The 17466-nt window shown below is 51.6% G+C and overlaps 2 protein-coding genes across 6 annotated transcripts; one reads left to right on the top strand and one right to left on the bottom strand.

Annotated features, from left to right (window-relative positions):
• Positions 1-34: 34 nt before the first annotated feature.
• On the bottom strand, positions 35-12085 carry RNF31 (ring finger protein 31). 5 transcript variants are annotated; one of them, XM_039254681.1, is made up of 21 exons: positions 11717-12085; positions 11483-11629; positions 11176-11331; positions 10875-10943; positions 10710-10785; positions 10296-10473; positions 9208-9610; positions 8676-8966; positions 8159-8407; positions 7871-8056; positions 7555-7761; positions 4318-4491; positions 4136-4234; positions 3954-4043; positions 2415-2529; positions 2181-2299; positions 1795-1908; positions 1587-1644; positions 761-857; positions 287-455; positions 35-179 (listed from the first exon to the last, which is right to left on the bottom strand). In XM_039254681.1, the coding sequence occupies exons 1-21, from the start codon at positions 11906-11908 to the stop codon at positions 126-128; spliced, it is 3243 nt and encodes a 1080-aa protein (XP_039110612.1). In that variant the 5' UTR covers positions 11909-12085; the 3' UTR covers positions 35-125. The 5 variants fall into 5 exon arrangements, with proteins under 5 accessions (XP_039110612.1, XP_039110615.1, XP_039110613.1 ...); XM_039254684.1 differs by having other exon boundaries at positions 8159-8356; XM_039254682.1 differs by having other exon boundaries at positions 8676-8963.
• An 864-nt stretch (positions 12086-12949) lies between these two features.
• On the top strand, positions 12950-16656 carry PSME2 (proteasome activator subunit 2). The gene is made up of 11 exons (XM_039254653.1): positions 12950-13072; positions 13379-13411; positions 13823-13885; positions 14122-14208; positions 14313-14343; positions 14430-14527; positions 15533-15601; positions 15755-15822; positions 15991-16045; positions 16354-16440; positions 16529-16656. Exons 1-11 carry the CDS (start codon positions 13025-13027, stop codon positions 16607-16609), a joined length of 720 nt encoding a protein of 239 aa, XP_039110584.1. The 5' UTR covers positions 12950-13024; the 3' UTR covers positions 16610-16656.
• Positions 16657-17466: the final 810 nt, after the last annotated feature.

Raw genomic sequence — 17466 nt, 5'->3', positions numbered from 1 at the left:
CCAGATGGTGGGGCCAGGAAGAAGGACCACCAAGAAGCCTGGCAAGGAGATGCCTCTTTATTGGTGCTGGAGCTGTTCCTGAGGAGGTTGGGCCATGAGACCCTCATGAGGATCCTTGCCCTCAGCTACTTCCTCCTGCGAGGGATACTTTGTCCCAGGGGCACCTCTTCCATCAGCTTCTGCAGAAGGAGAGAGAGACGATCCAGAAATTTAGAACTCAGACACAAGCTGGACAGGGGACTTCTAGAGTGTGGGGTCAGAGGCGAGGCTGGCGGGGAAGCCTTACCTGTAACAGGCGGGCGTGGTAGGCGGGGGCCTCCTCCCCTGCCACTGGCTGAGGGCGTACATGCAGGTAGCGCTCAGCAGCCGTCTCCAGCTCCTCCACCTCATACAAGGTGGCTGGGTCCAGTGAGTGGGCATTGATGAGGCTCACGAGATACTCTTTGTAGTGTGCCCTGGGGAGATGAGAGGGTGGAGTATCTGTTCTTCCGTTTGGCTAATATTAACTGAGTGTGCCCATCACCTTGGTGGCCGCTGGCATACTCAGATGAACAAGACTGACAACCCTTGCCAGCTGCACTCATAGGCACTGTCCCCCTGTGCACACTGCCTGCTATTACCTGGCCATGTCTTTGCCCAGAGGGCCCTTCCCTCACTTTCCCTGCAGGACCTACTACTCCCAGAGACCTCCTTTACTACCCGTGCATATCCTCAGCCCTCCTGCTCCCCCTCCCAACACTGTGCTCCTGCTGACACTCACTGACAGAGGCCAGCGTGGCCAGCTGGGGTCTCCTTGCCACAGGCTTCATCCCGGAACCCATTAGGAACCTCCTTCTGCTCCATCACTCGGCAGCCACCTAAGGGTAACAGAAGGAAGGGACCCTTTTGTTGGGAGGAGGTCACTGACCACAAAGCCCTGGGAGAACTGGGGTATCAATGCAGGCCTGGGAAGGCAGCCTCTGGGAAGGGGACTGCTTTAACAGTGGTGGGGGGGGGGGTTGCTTAGAGATACCATGGCGGCAGACCAAGTCTGATAACAGAAGCAGGGGCCTTGCTGGCCCTGCTTTTATCTAAGCTTGCTTCTGGTCCATAATCACATACTCTCTCTCTTTTTATTATCACATACTGTCTTGGGACAACTCTTCTGGTTGTGATTTTAACTCTTGCCTGCTTAACTTGGTCTGTGAAGGTCTTACTTTATGGTAATAAAAGGTGGGGTAGGTTAGAACCATATGGATCATCTTTCTGTTGCCCTCATGGAACCTGAAACAGTGCAACTAGCAAGTTCATTAAACACTCCTGGAGTTAACTAATGAATCATTATTCTTTAGGAATGCGAGAAGAAAGCTAGTATCAACTGCCAGGTGCTTGAAAGGGCCCTCATGTAAAATAGCTTAGCTGCAAAGGAGATATTACTCCCACGTCACAGAGGAAGAAATGAGGCCCAGAGAGGTTAACTCGCCAAGAAGCACACAAGTGAGCACAGGATGGGCTCTGACCACAGACCCAAGCCTCCCTTTTATCCACCATACAATGGAAATCCAGCCTACCCTCACCCTTCCTCCAAGGCTTGTCCTGACACTCACCACCAGGAACTGCCCGGGCTCCTGCTGGGGGCTCTGTGTTGAACATGACATTATTGTCCTGAGGAGGGGCAGACGGATAGGCGTTAGGATGCTCTTGATGCCAGCCTGCTGAATTCCCCAGCACAGAGCCTTTTCCTTTCTTGCCACCCTGGGCCCTGTCTCCTACCCTGGGCAACCTGCAAACCCAGCCAGGCTGGCCACCCCTGACCTGTAGCAGCTTCTGGAGCCGGAGAGCAGTCCAGTCCCGCAGGTAGAAGAGGCAGTCTCGTGGGTGGTGGCCATGCAGGGACTTTTTCACCCTGCAGTTAGGGTCTGGACATTTCTGGCAGAAACCCAGATGGGAGAGGGGAAGTTGGAGACAGTTGGGGTGCTGGCTTCTCAGAAGCCCTGCATGAGGGGTATAGGGATGGGGGAAGATGGAGACATTGGAGGGTCTGGAGCAAGCAAAAGGGGAGAGGGGACAGAGAGAGGTGCTTTACACCCCATTGGCTTCCTCTTCTCTTCCCCTAGGCTGCTCCTCAATGTCTTTGCCCGTCACACACAGTGGCAGCCCCCCACCCTTCTATCCCTTCCATCCCCGTTCTCTGGGCTCACATTTTTGGCGTAAAAGGCATTGTAGCAGCCACTGCAGAACTGGTGGCGGCACTGGGTGCAGTGAAAGTGCATGCAGCCTCCTCGGGCCAATGCGTATGAGAACTTGCACTTGGGGCAATCTGTAAGGGACAGCAGGTCAGGGAGGGGGCTGTCACTGCTCCTCAAGGCCCTCAGGAAGAGAGCCGCTAGCAGTGACAAATAACTGGGCAAACGGGCCTAGCAGGACAACCTTACCAATGCCGTTCTCCTGAAGATACATGGCCAGGCCCTGCGCCTGATACTCTGGGTCATTGGTACGTTTCCAGTTCTGGAAATCCTCACAGCTCCGGCCGCGGTGCTGCTCCTCCCACTGCAGGAGGGAAAGCAAGCTTCACATGAAAACACCCCAGGCCCTTCTTGAGGGCCACCGCTCCTCTCCGTCCCTGGCTTAGTTTATGGCACTGCCTTTCACCATTTGCTCCCATCTCCAACCAAAGGGCCAGCCTTGGTTCTCTGGCCTCCTTGTACCAGCACATGCTCACCGGCAGGTCTTATTTCCACCACCCAGGCCTATCTCAATCGTGTCCCATTTTTTCTTCACCTCTACTGTGGCCATTCTACTCCGGGGCAGGGCAGGTATTGCCTCAGTTACTGGTCTCTCTTCCTCCATTCCTGATCCCCTATGGTGTGTGCTCTACCCTGCAGCCAAAATGCCTTTAAGAGTGTAAGGCAGGCAGCTTCAACAGTAGTGGAGTGTTCTAGGGGTGTGGGTGTGGGCATGTGTAGTCTGGGGTTTTGTTGGAGCGTTCTAGTTTTGAGGTTTAGTGGTAGGGTCTCAAGTGTTCATTTTATTACTATGTTTTGTAATAGAGATATAACTTTTTGGTATCAACTATTACACATTTTAGAATACATGCTGCCAAAGTGAGCACTCAAATATTAAGTTTTTTTTTTTTTGCAGATATTAAACTTTCTAAAAGGTAAATGAGAGAGTATCACCCCTAGCTTAGTCTTAGAATAAAAGGCAAATACCTTCCTCGCTTGGCCCCACGGCCTCTCCTGATGTGGCAGCTAGCTCCTCTCCAGCTGCCTGCCACTTTCACCCTTGCTCGTGAGGCTCCAGCCACACAACACTTAGAACTTTCGCCTTTTCATGTGTTGTTCTTTTTGTCCTGAATATCCTTTGCATAGCTGGCTTCTTAACTTCAGGCCTGAGCTTAAATTAAACCTGAATTTTAGAGAAGACTTGACTGACCTCTCTATCCTAAGTAGGTCCATTCCATTCCTAATCTCAGATTCCTGTTCTCTCTCTCTCTTTTTTTTTTATTTTTTATTTTTTTAACATTTATTTACTTTTGAGACACAGAGCATTAGTAGGGGAGGGGCAGAGGGAGAAGGAGAGAAAGAATCTGAGGCAAGGTCCAGACTCTGAGCTCTTTGTCAGCACAGAGCTTGATGTGGGGCTTGAACTTGCAAACCATGAGAGCATGACCTGAGCTGAAGTTGGATGCTCAACCAACTAGCCACCCAGGCGCCCCACCTGTGTTTTCTTTGTAGAACTTATGCCACGTGTTCTTATGCTGTCTCCCTCCCTCCACCTCTCTCCCTTCCTTCTTCTTTTACCTTACCTTTCACTGCCTCTCCCCCTCAGCCTCCCTCCCTCCTTTCCTGGAGTCTACAAGCTCTTTGAGCCCAGAGTTCAGGTCTGTTCTGTGCTTCAGCACAACCCAAATCTGACATAGTACCTGCTAGCGGCTTTAGCAAGTTATTTCTGAAAGGATGAATGTGCCTCACCTGGCGCTTACAGCGCACACAGAAGGTCTGGTGACACTGGGGACATGTTGCCTCCAGCTGCTCTCGTTCATATATGAAGCCAAAGGAGCACTGTGGGTGCAAGAGCACAAAGCTATCTCAGGGGAACTGGCCCCCTGGCCTAGCCCAGCCCTCCAGTCGGCTCCTCTGGAGAGGCCACTTACTTGGGCACACCACAAGAACTTGGGGTCTCGCATGAGCACACCCTCAGTCAGCTTCTTGTGAAACAGCGCATAGGCGTCAGGCTCCAGGCTCTCCCGAAGCTGAGGACAGGATGCAGAAGTGGTGGATGAGCAGGGTTCCTGTTCAAAGCCCAGGGCACCCCAAGTACTAGGGACTGCAGTACCTGGATGTCCAGGGTAGAGAAGTAGCTGAGCAACTGTGTGTCATCGGTGAGATCGGGGCGGCCACAGGCGGGGCACACCATGTCTGTGATGTGCTTCTCCTTCAAGGCGATGGTGAAGTGCTGGCGGAAGCAGTCAGGACAGATGGTGCACTCACAGGAAGTCAGGGCCTGCATCTACAGGGTGAGGCAGGGAGAGGAGGGGGTCTGAAGCCATAGCCGCCAGCCTGGGGAAGAGGCATTAACCAAGTGTCCACTGAGAAACCAGGGTCTAATTAACAACCGGGCAAGGTAGCGACCGCCAATGCCAACAAGTGCCTGGCAGGCAATCCAACTGTCTGCAGACTGTCATCAGTTGGGAGAAAACAGACAAGGGTGAGGCCTAAAGTAAATGGAAGACTGCCCTCCAAAGGCTTTCACATTCAATTAAAAGGAAACAAATAACATTTCTGAACTGACAAAACCATAGAGATGGAGAACAGGCTAGGTATTGTCAGGTGATAGGAGAAAGGGAAGACAGTTACAACTATAAAGGGGCTGCATGAAGAGGTTCCCTTGTGGCGATGGGATGATCTGTGTCTCGGTAGTTACATGCACCCATAAATGGAACAAAACTGCACAGAGCCACACACACACACACACCCACGTGAGAAATGAACAAGGTCTGCAGTCCAGCTAACATTGTGTCCATACTTATTTCCTGGTCTTGATACGGTACATAAGATGTCATCATTGGGGGAAGGTGGGTAAAGGAACACACATGACTTGGGAAACAAAAGGAAAGAGAACTACTGGGGCCTCATCAAAATAAAAAGCTTTTGTACAGTGAAGGAAACAATCAGCAAAACCAAAAGGCAACGGATGGAATGGGAGAAGATATTTGCTGATGGCGTATCAGATAAAAGGTTAGTATCCAAAATCTATAAAGAACTTATCAATGTCCAAAACGCAAATAATCCAGTGAAGAAATGGGCAAAAGACATGACTAGACCCTTCTCCAAAGAAGACATCCAGATGTCCAACAGACACATGAAAAAATGCTCAGCATCACTCAACATCAGGGAAACAGAAATCAAAACCATGAGATACCACCTCACACCTGTCAGAATGGCTAAAATTAACAACTAAGGCAACAACAGAGGTTGGCGAGGATGCAGAGAAAGAGGATCTCTTTGGCATTGCTCGTGGGAATGCAAACTGGTGCAGCCACTCTGGGAAACAGTATGGAGGTTCCTCAAAAATTAAAAATAGAACTACCCTACGACCTAGCAATGGCACTAGTAGGGATTTATTAAAGGGATACAAGTATGCTATTTCAAAGGGGCACATGCACCCAATGTTTATAGCAGCACTATCAACAATAGCCAAAGTATAGAAAGAGCCCAAAGTCCATGGATGGATGAATGGATAAAGAAGCTTTGGTACACACACACACACACACACACACACACACACACACACACACACTGGAGTATTACTCGGCAATCAAAAATAATGAAATCTTGCCATTTGCAACTACATGGGTAGAAATAGAGGTTATTATGCTAAGTGAAATTAGTCAGAGAAAGACAAATATCATATGACTTTACTCATATGAGGACTTTAAGATACGAAACAGATGAACATAAGGGAAGGGAAACAAAAATAATATAAAAACAGGGAGGGGGACAAAACATTAAGAGACTCTTAAGTATAAGGAACAAACAGAGGGTTACTGGAGGGGTTGTGGGAGGGTGGATGGGCTAAATGGAACTCCTGAAATCACTGTTGCGCTGTATGCTAAATAACTCGGATGTAAATTAAAAAATAAATTATTAAAAGACACACACACAGGATGGTACTATCTTTGCAACTTCCTGCGAATCTACAATTATTTTATTTTTTTTTTACTATTTGTTTTTGAAAGAGACAGAGTGCGAGCAGGGGAGAGGCAGAGAGAGAGGGAGACACAGATCTGAAGCAAGCTCCAGGCTCTGAGCTGTCAGCACTCACCAACCTGAAACCCACCAACCATGATATCATGACCTGAACCAGAGTCAGACGCTTAACTGACTGAGCCACCCAGGCACCTCTACAATTATTTTAAAATAAAAAATAAAGGGGCGTCTGGGTGGCTCAGTTGACTAAGTATCCAACTCTTGACTTCAGCTCCGGTTGTAATCTCACAGTTCAGGAGTTTGAGCCCTGCATCAGACTCTGCACTGACAGTGGGATTCTCTCTCTCCTGTCTTGGCACCCCCCTGCCTTTCTCTCAAAGTAACTTAAACAAAAAACAAACAAACAGGGGCGCCTGGGTGGCTTAGTCGGTTAAGCGTCCGACTTTCGCTTAGGTCATGATCTCGCGGTTTGTGGGTTCGAGCCCCGCGTCGGGCTCTGTGCTGACTGCCAGCTCAGAGCCTGGAGCCTGTTTCAGTCTGTGACTCCCTCTCTCTCTGACCCTCCCCTGCTCACGCTGTCTCTCTCTCAAATAAATAAAATATTAAAAAAAAAAAACAAACAGGGGCGCCTGGGTGGCTTAGTCGGTTAAGCGTCCGACTTTCGCTTAGGTCATGATCTCGCGGTTTGTGGGTTCGAGCCCCGCGTCGGGCTCTGTGCTGACTGCCAGCTCAGAGCCTGGAGCCTGTTTCAGTCTGTGACTCCCTCTCTCTCTCTGACCCTCCCCTGCTCACGCGCTCTCTCTCTCTCTCCTAGAAATAAAAAAAAAAAAAAAAAAACATTAAAAAAAACAAACAAAAAAACTTAAGAAAAACTAAAGAGTAAAAAGAAAACAAAATAAAAAACACAGAACCAGCAGAACTAAAATGGTAATTTTTTAAAAATTACTAGTAATTCTTTTTTGGTGTGCCAATGGTATTTGTGGCTATATACCTTTCAGAGATACACGCTGAAGTATTTACAAATAGACCATAAGAGTTGTTTCAAAATAATCTTCTGCGTACGTGTAGGTGGAATAAAGACTGGCCATACACTGATGATTGCAACAGCTTAGTGATTATACACGGGGGGATAGACATGGGGAAGGAAATCTGATATAGTACTCTATGCATACAATTTCCCATAGTGGACCAGTAAAAAAAAAAAAAAAAAAAATAAGGGAAAGGAAATGGCCTATTCCTGCCCTCCCCTTCCTAGAAACTGCTGGGAGCACATAGAAACTGCAGCGTGAAAGACAGGAGACGCGAGGAGCAGAGCCCAAAGGCTAGAGTCATTCTAAGGCCGGCCAAGCGGGGAGGGGCCTACCCGGTTGCGGGGCAGGGTCCAGCCACACACAGCACACTCCTGGGCCAGCAAGCGGCGCAGGAAGGCGCGGTCCTGGCTGTGCCTCACAGCTTCCACCACGTCCCCCAACTCATAGTTCCGGGGTGTTTCCTGCAGCAGCGACAGTGCCAGCTCTGCCCGGCCCCAGCTGGGGAGCGCATAGACTGCCAAAAGCCGTCTGACCAGACTCTGCAAGGTGATACAGGTGGAGAGAAGAAGTAGCTGTCAGACTCTGAGAGTCCTACCCTTTGGTCTTCCCCCTGCTCCTCTAAGTGGATTCTTCACCTCCTCCCAGCACCTGCTTATCTGGCCCATCCCAGGATGGGGTGGGATCAGGGCCCTTGTCCCAGAGACGCTGATGGAAGGGCTCTAGGCGCTGGCGCTGTAGCTCAGTCAGGGCCCGTGCCACATCACCACCATGTTGGAACAATGCTTGTAGAGACCCCTCTTCAGGCCCAAAGCCCAGGGACTGGAGTTCCTGCACCTGAGAATTAGAGAGAAGGAGTGAAAAGGGAAATGGCAAGCCAGAGAGTGTGAGAGGCTCTGAGACCCACAACCCTGCCTGCCCCATCAGCACAGCTGGTACCTTCCTGCGGCGGGCCCTCACACACTCTTCCACAGCTTCATCAAGATTGCCGTGACGATCCAGCCAGGCTTTCCGGGCCTCCTGACAGGAAAAGGCACCCAGCCCCGGGTCCTGCTGTCCAGCCAACTCGGCCACCATTTCCAGCACGTAGGGCAGCTCTGAGCGCAACCACTGCAGGGGCACCTCGGTGCCCGAGTACTGTAGAGCCGAGAAAACCTCCTCTGGACAGGCACCTGCAGCTTCCCCTTCCTAAGGCACAGTCCCACCCAGACAGACGGCCCATCAGGAAGGGCATCTTCCACCCACCCTCAACCCAAACCAAAATGCTGACAGCGGTTAAGCTCAGACGCATGGATCACATGAGCAGCGCACAGCATGATATTTGTCATGTGGGAGGTGGTCAATAAGAGGCAGCTGCTGCTAATGACAAGGTTTACGAGAACTTGTGTTAATCAATTGCAGTCCCTCCTTTCCTCCATTAGCTCAACCCTACCTCATCCCAGGCCCAAATCCTCACCCGGATCTTGATCACTAGTTGGAGACCTTCCTCACGCATCTTGTCTTGGCGCTGCTTCTCAGGGTCCCCACAGGAACTAGGCAGGGGGGCACTGTGGCGTTGTGGAGGCCCTGGCTCAGGAAGTCGCTCTTCCAAAGAGCTGGCCTGGGGTCGGGGGGCATGTTGCACTGGAATGGGGCTGCTGGTCCGGTTGCACATAGCACACACCCAGCCAGGGCCCGAATTGCAGAAGGTACAGTGAATACAGTACCAGACCGGACTCTGGGCAGAGGAGGGAAAAGCATCCCCCTGCTGGGAAGGCAAAAAGAATTATCCAACTGAAAGCTGGCTGAGGCTCAAGATGGAAATACAGAGAGCTGGCGGGGGGGGGGGGGGGGGGGGGGGGGGGGGGGGGGGGGGGGGGGGGGGGGGGGGGGTGGGGAGAGACACAGAGGAACTGAAGGAAAACAGGAGATGAGGAAGTTGAGAATGACCTGTGGTAAGAGGTGCAAATAAAGAGCTGAGACAGCTGAGAAGGCCAGGAACAGGTTACCTGAAGGGGCTGCAGGCAAACGCCAGCATCCCGAGAATCCACCACCAAGCTAGGAGGCTGAGCCAGCCGAGGTCGCTCACACATGGCACACAGCACAGCTGCCGCCTCATTCTCAAAGGTGCAGCTTTGGCAAGCCCACCGACCCCGTGCCAGTTCAGATTCTAGGCCCCCAGTTCCTTGGGAACCCTCAATCGTCAGCCCCAAGCCCTTACAGCCTCGGGGCCGATCACAGGCCACACAGAGCACTGCCCAAGATTCATTTAGCATGGCACAGGCAGCACAGTGCCAGGGCAGACGGGTATTTGCAGGATCAGAGGAAGCTTTCAGGGGAAGCACAAGAGAGCTGTCTCCCAGGGCCAGCAAGGAGGTTGACTGAGGCCGTGGTGGTATTGAGGCAGGTAAGCTGTAACAGAAAAGCAGAGATGGTCTGCTAAGGGGGCCCTTATTCCCAGGCATCCCTCATTCTCTGTGTGACAATACAAGCCGTGTCCTTTGTGCATGTTGTTCTGTCTGGAACGCTCCATACCCATCACCTGTTCAACATACCCATCACCGGTTCAACATTTAATTATATCTTAGGGGTGCCTGGGTTGGTTGAGTCTCAGACTCTTGATTTCAGCTGAGATCATGATCTGACAGTCAGTGAGTTTGAACCCGCGTCGGGCTCTGTGTTGACAGCTTGGGGCCTGCTTGAGATTCTCTTTCTCTCCCTCTCTCTTTCCATACCTGCTTGTGCTCTTTCTCCCCCCTCCACTTCAAAATAAATAAACTTAAAAAAAATTATATGAAAGTTCACATCCTGCTGATAGATATGCCCCTAACATAGGGCCTGACCCACATCAGGTGCTTAAAATCCTACTGATTGAGCTGATCCTTTAGGCTCGGTTCCTCCTCTTCCTACCTATTTGCACAACACCTTGCTGTGACTGCTACTTGCTTGATATGTATGTCTGTGACCTCTTGGAGAGCAGTGACTGGCTATTTGCCTTCTATGAGGCAGTCTAGCATAGAAACTGACACATAGTAGATACCCAGGTAACTGTAAGTTCTCTTAACTTCATTCCCACTCAGAAGAGAAGATCTCTCACCTGGGGGTCAGGCAGCTGGCCTGTGGGGCCCCGGGCAGGGTCTGGCGGAGGTGATGGGCACGTGATGGGTGTCCATGGAATAGGCGATCACAAGCTGGGCACAAAGACTGTTTACAGGTTGAGCAGTGCAATGTGCCTGGGGCAGAGCCACAGAGGAAGCAGGGACCAGGAGTGGAGCCTGGAGAACAGGAGAGGAAACATTGAGCATCCTTCTAAAAAAGACCAAGTTACATCTGAATTTGCTGTAGAAGGGAACAAATTACAGACTACTATTCAACATATCCAGATCCAAGGAAACAATTGTAACCTCTTTTTAGAGGCAAAGAAGATCAACAGAGGAGGTTCCCAAATTTCCATCAATATGGTCTACTAGAAACCGCTCCCACCACCCATTCATTATAGGATAAATAATACCTGGGGCAGAGGGCGTGGTGAGGGGGCCAGGAGTAATCTCTCTCAGTAAGGGGACAAACTCTGAGAGCTTCAGTATCTGAGAAAAAAGGGTAGGGAACGGGCAAGAGTTTGGGGACACAGTCCACAATCCACTTTGTTCATCAGATCTCAGAGCCCCATCCCTACCTTCCTTACATCGTCTTCAACCTTTTCTTCCAGCAGCTGCTCCAGGGCTTGTTGTCTTGGGTGAGTGTTCTGCAAGCAAGGTAAGAAGTGTTCCCACCTAGAGCCCTGGGACGAGGCCTCTCTCAAAGCCCTGGTCTCCCCACACCCACAAGAAGAAGAGTATGGAGGGTTTCCAGGTTGCTATGGGGGCTATGCCCATGGCTCAGTGGCATGAGGGGCCGCAGGCTGCCTGTGGAGTTAGGCTGGGCTCCCCAGGCCTGGTGTTTAAGTCCTCAGGACTAGAGACACCTCAACATCTCACCTGTAACAGCAGGCTGAGCTCTGTCCGAAGCAGCAGTACTTCCAGTGTGACTGTAGCAACCTGATGCTCATCTGGCTCTTTCTGCTCCTCAGGGAAACTCATCCCATCTGGCTGCTCCTCGGTGTAGCCGTACAATCGCAGAACATCCCGGCCCCCCTACCACGCATTCAAGCCAGTCACCACCAAGCAGGTTCCCTTCCCACTAGGGCTGGAGCTCTCCCCATTAAGCACAGCCTCAGACCTTTTCTAACCAACCCCCCAGCCCAGGCCAAATGCCCTTCTCCCATAAGGAGCCTAGGGGCTTCACCTGAACGGCATCCACCGTACTGCGAAAGACAGGGTTATTAAACTTCACCCCGCGCCAGTATCGGGGCCGCTGAGGGCTGAGGAGGTTGCGGCCGTATTTCTCCAGGATGTTCAGGGCCGTGGACAGGGTATTGAGGTAGTTTCGGGGCTGGGAGCAGTCAGAGAGCGGAGAGCTGTGAGCCCCGCCCTGGCCTCAAGCCCTACGTCCCCCTCCCGAGCGGGGACCGGGCCTCACCTCTCCATGGGCATTGCAGCGGACCAGGCGTGCGGCGTCCAGCTGCAGGTAACGGGCCGCTGGCGGCAGAGATGTGACCAGTAGCGGCTGGAGTTGCTCCAGGGAAAACACCTGCCCGGAATCCTTCCTCAGGGCGCTCGCCAGCTCCTCGCGGGCCGCCAGGAAGGCCCTCTCCTCCTCCTCCCCCGGCATCCTGAGACAGGAGTCAGCCCCAGCCTCGCCGCCCGCCAGGACCTGGCGCAGGCTGTGCGCGGCCTGAGCGCTGCCCCTCCCGCCCGGTGTCGGGCTTCGTGGCCCGACTCGGTCGACGAAGCCACCCCAGGTCACTCAGGCCACGGTCACTCTTCGGCCCCGGGCCCCGCGCCAGGGTTAGCCGGGAACAGGAAGTACTAGCAAAGAGGGCGGGATTGCGACCTAGTTTCAGGGGAAGGGGAGGGGTTTAAGGTTAGGACAGGGTGGGGTCAGGAAATCAGGGGGCGTAGGCAAGAGGGAAGCCAAGTCCCAGCCAATGAAAAGGGCAAATGGTCCCTGGCTCCTCCCCCAGAGCATTTCGGCGTTAAATTCCGAACTAGCACTCCTCCCCGCCTTCCTCTAGGCTGGTTCCGCCCCTTTCCGGATAACCCTAAGCGAGGGGTTACCTTATTTCACTCAAAGCCGCCTCTGTTTAGACCAGTCGGCCTTGCTCCGGTCCCCAATGGGGAAGCCCCACTCTACAGGGACTCCACTCTGGCCCGTCTGGTCCCCACTCAAGCGAGTCCTGCCCTTTCTCCAGTCGGCCTTGAAGGCAGGGAGTCCTTCCAGAGGAATCCCCCGACACTGCTTCCTTCCACGTCCTGCTATCCCTTTTCAGCCCCACGCCCGCCCTCCCACTTCTCCCATACTGAACCCTCTCTGGCCCCTTCTTGTAGTTGAGCCTTTTAGAGGGAGCCCTACCACTGAACACCCCCTTTCTCCCACTCTCCTAGCCATCCCACCTCAACCCTGAATTTTCCCGGGACCGCCCTTCCCCCCTCCCTAGAAGCCCCTCCCCTTCTCCGAGGGACAGCCCCGGTTCGGTCTCCGCGGTCCCACTTTTATCCTGACCCCTCCCTCGGACAGCCCCTGGGCTGGTGACAGAGCCCGCACCGCCTCTACTAGTCACAGCAGGCTGAGAATGACTGAGGGGCTCCCTACAGTTTGTGGACTGCCAATGGGAGGGGGAAAAGAAGGAAGGAGGCGGGGCTGAGGGGGGCGGGCCTGGACGTACGGAGTGAAAGCGAAAGACCAAGCCGAGAGCCGGGAGACCGGAGATATTGCAACTGGAGCAGCATGGCCAAGCCTTGTGGGGTGCGCCTGAGCGGGGAAGCCCGCAAACAGGTAATGGGGGATCGGAAGCCAGGAAAGTGTCGGGGAGCCCTCTTGGCTGGAGGCCAGGCTGGGTGCTCCAGGGGACCAAGGCCGTGCCAGAGAACTCCCCCAACCTCTTAGTGCTTTCACTTCTGCCGGGGGATTCCCAGATTCCTGCCCTCGGACCAGTCTCTGCACTGAGCCTGAGCTTCCAGGGAAATCTGGCCTGTGGTAGGAAAGGCCTGAGCCAAGTTGGAGGGAATCCCTTTGTGGGTGGGATCTTATTCTTGACAACTGAGACCCTTAACCAACATCCGGGTACTGCTCTCTGTGCAGGTGGATGTCTTCAGGCAAAATCTTTTTCAGGAGGTAAGTCTTCTAGATTCAAGCGGTTTGACTTGAAATCTTAGACCAGTACTTGAGGGCCGCAACCTCTCAGACTGACCCCCAGACCCACCCTGGGCCCGACTTCCCTTTTCAAACCTTCACCTACGGCTAATTATTCATATCTCCCTTTAATTTGACCCCTCTTAGTATTCTCTCCACTTCTGCCACTTCCTCTCCTCTCTTTAGGTGTGGAGGGGGAAAGCTCTGGCCCCAAAGTCCTAACCTTGGTTCTGCCACTTCCCAGCTTGGGCAAGTCCCTTCACTTCTCATGGCTTCAGTTTCCTTATTTGTAATTATTGGAGTCAATGATTTACAAGGGCCCTTCCAGTCCTACTTCTCAGACATGTCTTGAGCATCTTCTGAGATTCTTCACCCTTGCAATGTAACCCACAGGCAGAGGAATTCCTCTACAGATTCTTGCCACAAAAAATCATATACCTGAATCAACTCTTGCAAGTAAGTAGTGTGGGTCCCTCCGACCCCATCCCAAGGCCTCTCTCCTCTCCACCCACTCCCTCTAGCAAACACCTGGGCTCAGCATGCAGAGAACAGTTATGAGTGGAGAAATGGAAATGTTAGGATGGTGTGAGGCCTGAGCCTAGACAGCAGGGTGGGTGGTCTGTGTGGAGGGAAGATTGTGACTCGGAATGAGGGGAATAGGCTGGGCAGTTGCTGACGGTGAGCTCTTGCAGGAGGACTCCCTCAACGTGGCTGACTTGACCTCTCTCCGGGCCCCACTGGACATCCCCATCCCAGACCCCCCACCCAAGGATGATGAGGTGAGGCACTCAGGGTGCAGGGGTCATACTATAAAGCAGGTGGGGAAGATAACCCTCCAACCTCCAAGACGTTTCTAAAGCTGCTGTCCCCCTTTTTACCTTAGATGGAAACAGATAAGCAGGAGAAGAAAGAAGGTAAGAGAGAAAGAGGTGGCAAGGGAAGAGGAAATGGCACATTGACTGCTGGATGAGAAGGGGCCTGAATGCCTTCTTTTTCACAGTCCCTAAGTGTGGCTTTCTCCCTGGAAATGAGAAGGTTCTCGCCCTACTTGCCCTGGTTAAGCCAGAAGTGTGGACTCTCAAAGAAAAATGCATCCTGGTAAGCTTGGCAACTGGGGGAAGGAGAAAGGGAAGACAAGCCAGGCTAGACCCTAGTCTCCTTCAGAGATACAAGTCCTCCAACCAGGGACCAATTGCTGAAATAGGAAACTTCCTCAGTGCCTTGAGGTTATATATCTTGTGTTCTCATTCTGCTAGACCTCTGATATCACAGTGGTATCCCCATAATCAGAGACTGTGCTGTATCCACCTCCATAGTGTCAGAACCCACCACTGTACCAAGTACACCATGTAGGTGCTATGCCATAGTGAGTTGGTTTAAGAGCTTGGGTCCTCAAGGGAGACTGCTTGGGTTCAAAACCTGACTCTATCACTCACCTAGCTGGTGACCTTAAGTTCCTTGGGACATTTTGGAACTCAGTCTTCTCATCTGTTAAGTGGGCACAATAAGAGTATGTATTTTGAAAGACTGCTGTGAAGATTTTTTAAAATTTTTTTAAAATGTTTGTTTATTTTGGGGAGAGAATGAGAGAGACACAGCATGAGTGGGAGAGGGGCAGAGAGAAGGAGACAGAGAATTCCAAACAGGCTCCAAGCTGTCAGCACAGAGTCTGATGTGGGGCTTGAACCCATGAACCATGAGATCATGACCTGAGCCGAAGCCAGACACTCAACTGACTGAGCCACCCAGGCACCCCTGAAGATTTTCTGATGTTTATTTGTTTTTGAGATATAGAGACAATGCGGGGGCAGAGAGAGAAGGGGAGAGAGGATCTGAATCAGGCTCTAAGGTGACAGCAGAGAGCCCAATAAAGGGCCTGAACTTATGAACCGTGAGATCATGACCTGAGGCATAGTCAGATACTTAACCAAGTGAACCATCCAGGCATCCCAAGACTGCTGTGAAGATTAAATGAAATATATATAGCACAATGGCTGGCATATAGTAAGTGTTCAATTAAATATGGCTGTTATTAGGAAGTAGTAGTAAAAGGAAGAACCCAGTTAAGTTTGTTGAATGATTCCTACGTGACCATTAATATAGGTGATCACATGGATTCAGCACCTGATCCCCAAGATTGAAGATGGAAATGACTTTGGAGTGGCAATCCAGGTAAGAAAAGTGTGTGTGAGGACACTGAGAGCAGGGAGAGACTTGGGGAGTGAGGGATAGGAGCTAGACATGAACTAGGAGGAGGAAGAGGGTGAGTGAGGGACAGAGGAAATGAAGTGTTTTCCTTGCCTCTCATCTCTTTTGTTACCATAGGAGAAGGTGCTGGAGAGGGTGAATGCAGTCAAGACTAAAGTGGAAGCCTTCCAAACAACCATTTCCAAGTAAGGGCAACTGGAGGGCCAGAATGGGCGGCTAAAGGACCATTTCTTTGGAATTGCCAAAGTTTGGCAGTCTCATCAGGATGATGGGGGGCTTTGGGGAGGGTCTGAGGGAGTATCTCTCTCTCTCTTATTACCCATTCCTATGGTTATCCCCTTGCTTTTTGGCAGGTACTTCTCAGAACGTGGGGATGCTGTGGCCAAGGCCTCTAAGGAGACTCATGTAGTGAGTGGATAGTCCACCAGTCTTTTAGCTGAGGTTGACTGGGGGTGGGGCAAGGAAGAGGGGATCAAGGTCTTCCTTGTCTATTTTATGATCTTCCCAATGTAGAGAATATTAAGCCAAGAGCATTGGCTAGAAAAACTGATTTGGCTTCAAAACCTTGACCCCTTTCTCTGCTTGAGCCTGTGGGATTCCGTTTTTTGATGCTGAGAAGGGGCTCATCCTCAAGTTACCTATTCCCTATATGACGAAACCAGATTAATGTACCAATCTCCCATGGGGCTGACTCAGCTTTGCCTCCCACATCCCAGATGGACTACCGGGCCTTGGTACATGAGCGAGATGAGGCAGCCTATGGGGAGCTCAGGGCCATGGTGCTGGACCTAAGGGCCTTCTACGTGAGTGGGGAATAAGCCCCTAGGGGAGATTGTTGAGGGGGATAAGGGAAAGGCCAAGAACCTGACTGCTACCCTTCTGCCCTTCCAGGCTGAGCTTTATCATATCATCAGCAGCAACCTAGAGAAAATTATCAACCCAAAGGGTGAAGAGAAGCCATCTATGTACTGAGCCCAGGGCCAGAAGGGAAATAAATGATCTATGCTTTGTGTGGATTACCTCTGGTGCGTGTCATTCATTCAAAAAGCATTTATTGAGTGCTACCTATGTCCAGCCACTGAATGTGAATGTGGTGGTGGGAAAGAGAGGGGATGCCATGATGGCAAAGATGAATGGGAAGCCCATTCTGGTCTTAAGAAGTCATCCTAAAGAACAGAGTGGAAACTGTGACATGTCATGACAGCCATACAGATTATTTCCATCTGGGGGGCTCAGGAGTGCTTCCTGGAAGAAGTGGCTTTTGAAAAGACCCCCCCTTATAGGAATAATCAGGCTTTGAACAGACAAGTAGAAAGCGCCATGGCTGAGATCAGAGAATGAAGGAAGGAACACCTGTCATCAGCTCAGAGCAACCCTGAAGAGGGAGTGAGGTTTCACTGAAAGAATTATGGGTGAACAGTGGGACTCCTCAAGAGTTGACAGGGAGGAAAAACGCTCCTAAGGCATTATGTTGAAAGGAATTTTACCGCAGGACATTCATTAAAAGAAGGATGGGTCTGTAAATTCCTTTTTGTCCTCTTTCCCCTTACCTTCAGCCAATTGCTGTCTTTATTTCTGCAGAGAATACATTAAGGAAACCAAGGGCCATATATCCTGTGGTGGCAAAGAACACAGCTCTTTGGTGAAGGAGCTGGTCTAGAGGACAAATTCACTCATTCCATAGTAGAAGTAAGGTAGTCGGCTTCTTGCCCACGTTCGGAGATCCAACGCTCGGGGATACCGGACACCGGGCGCGCGCTCCACCCCCTCTGGTTTTGCTGGGTTCTGCGGGGGAAGATGCACAGGTATTAGGCCCACCCATCCTGCAA

The sequence above is a fragment of the Hyaena hyaena genome, unplaced genomic scaffold (genome assembly GCF_003009895.1).
Source record: "Hyaena hyaena isolate Hyena2069 unplaced genomic scaffold, ASM300989v1 scaffold_497, whole genome shotgun sequence".
In the NCBI taxonomy this organism is placed as follows: domain Eukaryota; kingdom Metazoa; phylum Chordata; class Mammalia; order Carnivora; family Hyaenidae; genus Hyaena; species Hyaena hyaena.
Note: the sequence above shows the minus strand (reverse complement) of the source record. Positions and strands in the feature narration are given on the sequence as shown.

What these genes read in the sequence shown, in the direction of transcription:
- PSME2 (XM_039254653.1), top strand. Translation starts at nt 13,025, where the DNA reads ATGGCCAAGCCTTGTGGGGTGCGCCTGAGCGGGGAAGCCCGCAAACAG. An exon ending in TAAGCAGGAGAAGAAAGAAG is followed by an intron (nt 14,344 to 14,429) that starts GTAAGAGAGAAA and finishes TCTTTTTCACAG; the next exon opens with TCCCTAAGTGTGGCTTTCTC. An exon ending in TGGACCTAAGGGCCTTCTAC is followed by an intron (nt 16,441 to 16,528) that starts GTGAGTGGGGAA and finishes CTGCCCTTCCAG; the next exon opens with GCTGAGCTTTATCATATCAT.
- RNF31 (XM_039254681.1), bottom strand. Translation starts at nt 11,908, where the DNA reads ATGCCGGGGGAGGAGGAGGAGAGGGCCTTCCTGGCGGCCCGCGAGGAG. An exon ending in AGCTCAGCCTGCTGTTACAG is followed by an intron (nt 10,944 to 11,175) that starts GTGAGATGTTGA and finishes CCTTGCTTGCAG; the next exon opens with AACACTCACCCAAGACAACA. An exon ending in GTGTGCGCTGTAAGCGCCAG is followed by an intron (nt 2,530 to 3,953) that starts GTGAGGCACATT and finishes TCCCTCCTGCAG; the next exon opens with TGGGAGGAGCAGCACCGCGG.